The sequence below is a fragment of the Limulus polyphemus genome, unplaced genomic scaffold (genome assembly GCF_000517525.1).
Source record: "Limulus polyphemus unplaced genomic scaffold, Limulus_polyphemus-2.1.2 Scaffold513, whole genome shotgun sequence".
NCBI lineage: Eukaryota > Metazoa > Arthropoda > Merostomata > Xiphosura > Limulidae > Limulus > Limulus polyphemus.
The window spans coordinates 47,809-58,517 of NW_013666123.1; the positions used below are offsets into that span (position 1 = coordinate 47,809).

The 10,709-nt window shown below is 33.6% G+C and overlaps 1 protein-coding gene across 1 annotated transcript in view; it reads left to right on the plus strand.

Annotated features, from left to right (window-relative positions):
- The window catches only part of LOC106458778 (dimethylaniline monooxygenase [N-oxide-forming] 5-like), a 45,328-nt gene extending 36,282 nt beyond the window's left edge, over positions 1 to 9,046 (plus strand). Inside the window, exon 4 of the mRNA XM_022385112.1 lies at positions 7,841 to 9,046. Within this exon, the coding sequence (XP_022240820.1) occupies positions 7,841 to 8,827 (987 nt within the window). The 3' untranslated portion in view covers positions 8,828 to 9,046. The remainder of the gene's footprint in view (positions 1 to 7,840) is intronic.
- The last annotated feature ends 1,663 nt before the right edge of the window (positions 9,047 to 10,709 follow it).

Sequence of the window (10,709 nt, forward strand, 5' to 3'; positions counted from 1 at the left end):
CTTTGACGAAACGGGGCGCTGGAAAGTTACAGTTCGAAACATTGAAGAAGACCGAAGTTTTGATGACGTTTTTGATGGTGTTATGGTGTGTACTGGACACCACGTGTTTCCTCATATCGCTAGCTTCCCAGGGATGGAGAAATTCAAAGGAAAAGTACTTCACACCCATAGCTACAAAACACCTAATGGATTTGGCGACAAGAAGGTTGTCATTGTTGGTATTGGAAACTCTGGAGGAGACGTGGCTGTGGAACTCAGTCAAATCGCTGATAAGGTAAGTAGATATTAAAAGAATATTTAATTACGAAAAGGAGACTATCCAGAATATTAGTTGTGATGCGATTTTTGTGTATTTGTAATTGGATTATTGATATAATTGTTTGTGTAAAAGATTAAAACGAAATGAAGTTTGCGGTTGATATATATATATTTTGTAGTTAGATTATCTAACTATTATTGTGGCTGAAAATCCTAATTTGGAAATTAATTCACGTAGTTTACTAAGTAAACCAAGTAAGCACGATCCCAGATTATTTTATATACTCTGTTTCGTTGACGAAAATCTGTTGCTTTCTCTTGTGAATCGTAAAAGCTATATTTACAAGTGGACTTATTCTATTATGAGGTATACTTCAAGGTCTTCTTTCATAATCTTTTTGTTTACAGGCTAATTTAATCTTACTTATATCACAAACACACGGTTCATAAGTTAACTTTATTAACAAACCAACTGTAGCGCTCCAAAAATTCAATTAGGCTCAATAATCTGTTCATTGCCATAAGATCAATTTGTGAAAGGTTACTTGAACGTACGTAAGGTGAGCCAGTTACTAAATATGTCGCTAAAAGCACCCTGCAAATATCTTTATAGGATAAATAACACTTTTCCTTCGAGTGCAATTCTTGAATCTCATATGCAATACACAACACACGTTAGTATTTTAAATTTGAATATATTCTTGTTAAAAGAATATATTCAAATATTTCTAAAAAGCAAATAAAGTACTTAATTTTATGTTATGGTGTGTCTGAGTATCATTGAATAGAGTGGATCAAAGCTTTAAATGATATACTGATATGATTAGAGCAAAGAAGAATTGAGCAAATACTTCTGTAGGTATGTCAATCACAAGATGAACGAAACAGAACGTTTCAACAGAACACTTCAAATAGATAGTATGTAGAAGTTACAAAACAGGTTGACATAAAGCTGAACAATTACATTTCTTAGAGTTTCACATTCGCTCCATAGAAAATTAACGTCTTTTCCATGTAGTTCGCTGCAGAAAAATAAAGGGAACAGATTGTACATACACAAAAATGTGGCCTACGAAAATATCATAAAGGTAATACAAAAATACCAAAGTGATATAGTTAATCATTATTAAAAGCATGCGGGAAGCTTAGACACACTATAAAGATAGTACACGTTCATCAAAATGCATACGAATCTTTAGATGAATCCATTAAAAAGTAATGTCAATAAATCTTAGCGTGAAAAATTCCATGATTTTATTTTGGACATGAAAGATTACGCGTGGACATCTAGAATTTTTGAAAGAAAAATATTATTCCAAATAGACAGAACTTGAATTTAGTTCTATTAATTTCAGACAGAGGGTAGACGTGAGTACAGTGAAAACAGCTTTAGAAAATACTTTGAATAACATTACGAAGATCATCTGGGCTTATCAATAAGCTCACTTCTTCATCAGTTAGTTTCAAATGAAGTTTATTAATCTCGATAAGCCCACCCCACAAACTAAGATCAACTGCGGCTTAATAATCTCTACATGCCCAGTTCCTCAAAGATTAGACTAGGATCAACTGGAGATTATCAGTCTCTCTTAAGTCCACTTCCTCTTAAACTAGTTTTCACTCAGTCTTATGAATCTTTCTATAAGTCCAGTCTCGTAAAGTAGTTTGAAATTAGACTTATCAATCTCTATAAGCCTATCCCTTCATAAATTAGGAAAGGCTGGGACTTACTAATCTCCATAAGCTCATACCATCATAAACTAGGTTCAACTGGGGCTTACTAATGTCTATAAGCCTATCTCTTCATCAGTACGTTTCAAATGAGGCTTATCAATCTATATAAGCCCTCTCCCCCACAAACTAGGATCACTTGAGTTTTATCAATCTTCATAAGCTCAAGCCCACCTCACAAACTCGAAATGGGAGATATAAATCTTTATAATCTCATTCCATTATATAATCGACTAGGAAAAACTGAAACTTATCACTCTCCGTAGGTCCACCCCCTCATAAACTAGTTTCAAATGGGGCTTACGAATCTCCCCCTCAAGCGAGGATCAGTTGGGGTTTATCTATCTCTATAAGCCTACTCTCTCATAAACTAAGTGTAATTAAGGCTTGTCAAATTTTGTGAGCCCACTCTTCCATAAAATAAGATCGTAAGCCCAACCCCTCATAACCTAGATTCAACTGAGACTTACCAAACCCCATAAGCCTACCGCTTCATTTACTTGCCGAAGGTCTTAAAGGATCTGGGACAATATTTTTGTGTTGAACTGGTCCTTCTACCCACTAGCATTTCTCTCACAACTGCATTCATTAAAAAAAAAGAATCCTTAAAACGCCAATGCCGGTTGTCCATGTAATATAAGCACCATTCACACTGTAACAATTTGCAGATAAATATACTTGAACTGTCTTATTACTCCTCGTCTCTAGCGGTGCACATGAAAATTATCACATCAAATCTGATCTTCAAAACATTTCCTACACGCGCGTCAGTGCCATATTAATACACAAATTGAAGTATATGAACCTTCCTTGTGTGGCGAGATTTGGTGAACTGTGTTTACTTTGTCACGTGCGATGTTTGTTTGACACAATAATACCACAATGTACTTTATACATAACTGGGCCTTGCAGACACGTTATTATGTGAATGTTCAGTGGACACAAAAATAGTTTAAATTAGTGTTCATAATTAAATTAGAAATTATATTCATTGAACAGAAACAGTCATAAATGTGGAGCAATGAAAATTACAATTCCTTTCGTGGACGTGCGGCATGCCTTGTCACTATGTTAACGTGATAGATCATGGGCATTACAAGATAGGCTGGTGTATGTTTCAGTACTGCAGAATATAAAAACCGTCTTTTCTAACTAATACCTGGAATTATATAATTTCTCACTTACACAAAAACATAAACAAAAAAAACGAGAATTTGTCTAAAATGATTCTGTGATTTTTATCAGTTTTTGTTTTCGGTGATGTTTTACCTTTATTTATACTTTAAAACCAATGTCTCACACTCTCCCTACCTGGTTTTATGGTATGATGTAACTTGGTGCGTCAATGACAAATTTAAAATCTGAAAGCCAGAAACCAGCATCGTGAGCCTGTTTCCTAAAGTTATGATTATGTTAAGTTATGTAGAACGAGCTATAGTTGTGTTAAGTTATGTAGAACGAGTTATAGTTGTGTTAAGTTATGTAGAACGAGCTATAGTTGTGTTAAGTTATGTAGAACGAGCTATAGTTGTGTTAAGTTATGTAGAACGGGTTATAGTTGTGTTAAGTTATGTTGGAAGAGTTATAGTTGTGTTAAGTTATGTAGGATGAGTTATAGTTGTGTTAAGAGTTTGGAAAGCACCGTCACATTGTTCCAGAAAGTTATTGTTCTGTTACAGTATGAATGAAACCGCTGTCTCATTTCTTCCAACAAATGACAGTTGTTCATAGTAAAACTTTTGTTTATTAAGTTCACAACGTTTCATCAGGTTTACCTGGCATCATTATTTTCACATGATGATGTCAGGTATGCCTGGTGAAACGTTGTGAATAAGGCAAACAAAAACTTTACTATGTAGAACCAACCGATAACAACTTGTGAGAATTAACAAAAAATAGTTCTTTGTAATATTTAATTAAGTGACAGTTGTATCAGGCTACATAACTTTCCACCACGTTGTTTCAAGAAATGTCAGTTGTTACTGAATATATTTCTATTTAACGAGTTAGCAATACTTCTGAATTCTTTAAATCGTTTTGGCTAGATTACGGAAAAAGAATTTATTATGAAAAGGAGTCGTCTATCCTGAAGACAGAAACTATTTTGTAACCAGTTTTACTTTTTGACATGCATCAGTGATATATAAAGTTTGCTGAAGGCAACATTGCTAATGAATCGGCACAAATGTCAGATTTCTGTGCAAGCAACTAGTTCGTGTAGAGACTGCTCATACATTTTTCAACAATACTGTTCTCGTCTAGGCTTTCCAGACTTCCTAGTATGAGATATCTAAATAATAAACTTTATCATTATGCCCTTAGAGCATACACGTAAATATCCTGTCATTCTTTTCGCTAATGACTTACTACTTATTCGAACAATGTTTACTCAGACCTCAACTTATTAGTAAGTAAGCTCTCTTTCATTCTTGCTTAGACCTTAAACTAATTGGAATAAACAACGACGTCACATTCTCTTGGGCATATTCAAGTATGCTTAAGTACGTAGCAAAAACCAATGATGAACAGGTTCTCCGAACAAAAGAGATCATATATATTAAGAAGCTGAGGCATGAGAGTAATTTTGTTGGAACAATTACTAAATTACTTTTATTTCCTGTGGTCGTTCAATAATGGTATATATTTCTTACGCCCTTGAAACATGTACACAAATGTTCTGTCACTGTCTTCGATACTGATCTTTATTATTACGCCCATAAAACATGTACATTATACATAAGTGTTCTGTCATTTGTCGATAATGATATTTATTATTACGCCCTTTGAATTTGTACGTAAGTGTCCCCTCACTCTCTTCGATATAATAAAATATTTGTATGATGCTAACAGTAACCAAGTGCTAATTTCTGAGCGTCTCAACAAAAGATGAGCTGCTACTCAGGTCAAAACATGTGCATCTTTTTCTGTTTTAGTGAATGTTATTGGAATACCTACTGTCTAGTTGAAAAGAACGCGAATAATCTACCTGATACGACGGGCGAAATCTCACTACAGGGCCTCTTTATCGTTGTTAATATAATCCACCTTATAGATAGTTCACAGTCTTTATCACAATCTTGTAACACTAACATTCCGGTTCGATCCCTGCGGTGAATACAACTCGGATAGACTGTTGTTTACTTTGTGCTAAAACGGTCGTTTGAAGCATCAGGTAATATTTTAAAGATTCATATCATATTAACATTTGTGACTTGACAATCTACGAGTCACGTAGTCGAAACCCTTCACCGAAAATACTTGTTTTTTTTTCAAACCTGGGGACATTATAATGTGTCAGTCAATCCCACTATTCATTGGAAAGGAGCAGCCTTGCATCTTCGAGACAGAATTCTATACATATTTTTGTTAGATCGTTTGTTGGCAAATGATTCAAAACAATATCCTGTTAGAAGGAAAAACCACTTTGTAGTTTTTTTCATGTTTTAAGAAAGTAATTACGAAACATTTCAATCTGTTCTGGAAACTAGTTTCTAGTTTCTTAGATCCTGTTCGTTTTTTCTCCTTTTATAGTTAACCGTGATGAAGATGGGCGTTTTTAGAAGTGAATTTTAGTATTATCGTCAGCTAACCTGTAATATTGGAAGAAGGAAATTATTGCATATGCTGTTGAAACTATAACTTTACTGTATTTTAAAGTTTATGATCATCTTGATACTGTGCCAAGAACGGAAAAAATATGTATATATTTGCCAAACGTTCACCTTGCTAGTTCAGGAAATTTACGTGTATATTGCTTTAATATATCTTGATTATTGCTAAAATGATTTGATTTTCCTTAAAGGATAGATCTTATGAAATAATTTGTTCCGTTAAGAATATTAGATGACTATTTTCCTTGAAGCTATTATATAATCAAATTACAAATTTAACTAGTCTGATTGAGTTCTAACTTCAGTTTATGAATGAGTAAACTCTATTTTATTACCAGCCTCATTTTCTCTCATTGGTGATATTCTGAGCTTATGTACTTTACTTGGATGTGGCTCTAAAGCCTTGTTGCCATACGGAACCGAGTTACAGTTTTAATGACTCAATAATTAATCTGCATCTTATGGTATCAAATTCATGTTCCTTTATCTAACAGCAAAATACACCTCATGGTATCAAATACATGTTCCTCTATCTAACAGCAAAATACACCTCATGGTATCAAATACATATTCCTCTATCTAACAGCAACATACACCTCATGGTATCAAATACATGTTCCTCTATCTAACAGCACATACACCTCATGGTATCAAATACATGTTCCTCTATCTAACAGCCACATACACCTCATGGTATCAAATACATATTCTTCTATCTAACAGCAAAATACACCTCATAGTATCAAATACATGTTCCTCTATCTAACAGCAAAATACACCTCATGGTATCAAATACATGTTCCTCTATATAACAGCAACATACACCTCATAGTATCAAATACATGTTCCTCTATCTAACAGCAACATACACCTTATGCTATCAAATCCATGTTTCTTTTCATACAACAATACCACACACCTCATGCTATCACATACACGTTCTTCTCTATCTAACAAACAGCAACATACAACAATACCTCTTTCTTTCCTGAAATTACGTTTTATTTAGTTGATTCTCATTATGTATATATTAATAAACCCACTTTAATGATGCCACGGTTACTTTCAGACAGACATCGTTTACCACTTCTAAGCGCTGAGGCTAATTTTCCATTAATCCTTTGCTTAGTACAGTTGCTTAATGTTAATTAAGAGTAAAAGCTGGAGATATAAATACTCTTATTCAAACATAGATGCATCTGTACTCATATATATGATTGTGTACATGTATTCCTGTATATGTGTATATATATATCCAAAAACGCTTGAACGAAGAAAACTTGAAATTCAGCTTAACTGAAGCAGTGGGTGATATCTCATGAATACAGCAACCTGACATTACTCGCATTGCATCTTTTTATTCAAGTGTTGGAAAACTGAATTTACATTCAACTTAGCTCATAATTCATCACATTCAAGTTTGTTCAGTGTAACGCATTGATGAGTCTTAAGTGAATTACGAGTCAAACCATGTAATCTCCCGTTTAACTCCCTGTACCCCAATAGCAGCCCCAACAGGGTACGTACCAGAAAAAAAAAAAACATCTTCGTTAGGACACCCTCTCGTAGCATCTGAGCACGTGGGCTAAATTTGGTCCCGCTTGCTTGTGAGAGGGGGTCTGAATACAGTTATATGAAAAAAGCCCCCGAGATTCTGAAATGAGCCAGGAACATACTGTTTGATACCAGGTTTGTGCGACCTTGAAAACCTACTCCTATAGTGTCTAGATGACCTTCCAGGAGCGTTTTAGCTCCCCTTGGCAGAAGGAATCTACCATACATACAAGGCCACCCTGATTTCGGCTGTTAAAGTTGGTCGTGATGGTTTCAAAACTGTAAGAGTAATTCACGAACAAAAAAACAAGTCATTTCATACGTAAAGACTTTGGATAGTGTGTTATTGATGTAAACATTGTAATCTTGGAGTCTAAAGCTTTGTTGGTGATAGAGCCCCTATAATAATATATTATTTCCTTTTCTATTTTACATTTATAATGAATGACTTTCAAAATTATTTTGGTTATTTGTTTATAATGACTGCCGTAATAGGCAAAAATATAGATCACATAATATCTGGAGGCAACCAGCAGTGATCAGTATTAAAACAAGTCAGTAATTTTTTTGGTGAAAATACATTTTAACACTCTTTGTTGAAAAATGTTATGTCATTTAATCGAACTACCATTATCAGAATTGAACTCATACTGAAATAAATTCCGTCTTATTTTTTTTCTCTTCAGGTATATTTAAGTACCAGGCGTGGTTGCTGGATTATTCACCGAGTCGGACCTGATGGTTTGCCATTCGATGCTACGTTTCTTAGACGTTACTGGAATATGATGTGGCAAAGTATTCCGTATAAACTGTTGTGTTATTTATCGGAGAGGTATATCAATAAACGGTTTAACCATGAGATTTACAACATTAAGCCTGATCACCGTATATTTGGACAACACCCAATGGTCAATGATTCTCTGCCCAATAGGATTTTGAGTGGAACTGTAATACTGAAAGGGAATATTAAAGAATTTACTCAGAATGGAGTGATTTTTGAAGGAGAGGAAAGAGAATATGAAGTGGATGTTGTAATTTTAGCCACAGGGTATAAAATTAAATTTCCATTTGTTGACAAAAAAATATTCTATTTTAAAGACAACAAAGTGGATCTTTACAAATATGTCGTTTCTCCCAAACTAAAGCACCCATCTCTTGCTTTCATAGCTTTAGCACAGACCGTTGGTGCATTATTTCCTGTTGGTGAAATTCAGGCCCGCTGGTTCGCCCTTTTAATGACAAAGAAAGTGGAGCTTCCACCTGTTAATAAGATGGTGGCTGATATCAAGAAAAAGCGTGACGATATGGCTAAAAAGTATTTTGAAAGTTCACGAAATACTATACAGGTTGACTGGATACCTTATATGGACGAGATCTCTTCACTCATTAGTGCTAAACCTAAGCTGTTCCATCTACTGCTAACTGACCCTATTTTACTTTGGCACTGCATATTTGGACCTTGTCTTCCCTACCAGTATCGATTGAACGGTCCTCATTCATGGGTTGGAGCCAGAAATGCCATTCTGACTTACGAAGATCGCATAATTGGAGCGCTAAAAACACGTAATTCAAGCAAGACCAAGGAACCGGTCCAATCTCAAGGGCTGTGGAAATTGCTGAAGATCATTTTATATATAATTCTGATAGTATTCATATTTTACATGATTTTCTAATTGAGGCAGGTCGAGATTAACAAACGAATAGAGCAAAATGATGAAGTGATTTTGCAATTGACTGAATCCATGAAAGAATGTAGAGGTATGAATATTGGATCGATTCAAAGAACATTATTTAAATATTTTGCATATTTATTATAAAGAGCATTTTACAATTATTTCAAGTTCTAAAAACTTCAAGAAAATTATCACTTGTGAACGAGAAACCTAAAAATTATACACAGTAACTAAACCTCATTGAAAACCTTAATATTAACTATTAACGCTCAGCAGAAGCAAAAATATACGAAAAACGAAAAAATGATTTGTTTATTGTTTGTTTATAATTATGCACAAAACTACACAAGGGCTATCTGTGCTCGGCCCACCACGGGTATCGAAATCCGGTTTCCAGCGTTGTACGTCCGCAGACATACCACTGTGTCAGTGGGAGGTCGAAAAAAAAAGAAATAATTTTATATTATTGCTATTATTATTTATTGTAATATAAGATTTTTTAAAGAAACTTAAGTTAACTTACTTTCTTTGAATTAAAAGTATAGTTAAACATATGTATGTACCATTTTTTTGAAAATAATTCCACTGTATATCAAATAAGTGAAAAGATATTGGAAATGGAAAAATTATTTAATTCTGTATTGAATTCAACGAAAATTTTCATCAGGACTATGTTTCTAATTTCTGTTAATAAAGTTTATTATGACTCTGATGAATTTGTATATGAATTCAAATACAAAATTGGATATATTTCTTATTTTCAACATTTTCCCCTCTTATTTCCATGATTTCTCTCAAAAGTAGAAATCATTTTGTGGTTTGTTCAGGCAAATATCATATTCAGAAACTCACTATTATAATTATCTTATAATTGTGAAGTTATAATTTACTAATATTGTATTTTGTAATATAAAATGTATACTTTATTACAATAAACATTTGCTTATTTCACTAACATACAAATACTTAATAATCGTTATATTATTGAAGTAAAAATGTACTTGTTAACAAAGAACTGGAATTATTTCTTAAAAAATATATTTCAAAATTCCAACGGTCAATTTTCCAGTATAAAGTAATTAATGTGTCCTTGGAGTCTTGGTCTGTAATAAAAAAATCCATCAATTTGTAGACAATGACAACTTAACAAATTGACGTAACTTTTCCAGCGTTTTGCCTGTGTTTGAGATCAACCAATAACAAGCTGTGTAATAGGAAAGAGAACTATAGGATAAATCAGAATAATTAAAATAAGACACAAGGCATGGATATGGCTACAGCAGAAATAAAACCAGAAGTAGGAGAGAGCAAAAGTAAGAATGAATGTAGCAACAAATATAGACTTAAAGGCTGCGGCAACTCCTGTAAGTCCCAGCCACATGAAACACACCTTCATAATAATTACTATCCCATTATTTTAAGGCACGTTAGAAGAAGATGTGAGGCATTTTTTAAATGTGGTAGAAGAAGAAGCACACATCTCATGCTTGACTGAATTACAGAAAGCAGACAAACTTTGTCTGAGAACATCAGACAAGGCAAACAGATTTATTACGGCATAATATTGATTGAGATTAACCCTAGATTTTAATTCATTAAGAAATATAATACTAATATGAAATGACAAACGTCATAATAAAACAAATAGGCATGTTAACACAGCAAAAGGGAAAGTCAGTAACAGTATTTGGGTACAAGTTACAAGGACTAGATAAAATACTGAAATGAGCATATGTACATTCAAATGACCTGGTTATTCAAAATATATCATAATGAAACTATGAGAAAGAATTAGGCAGTCACCAAATAAGATTAAATGTAAATGAAGCAACAACCACTCCAAAGGTAACACTGTTAAACAGAATAGAAGTAGCTAAGGAAT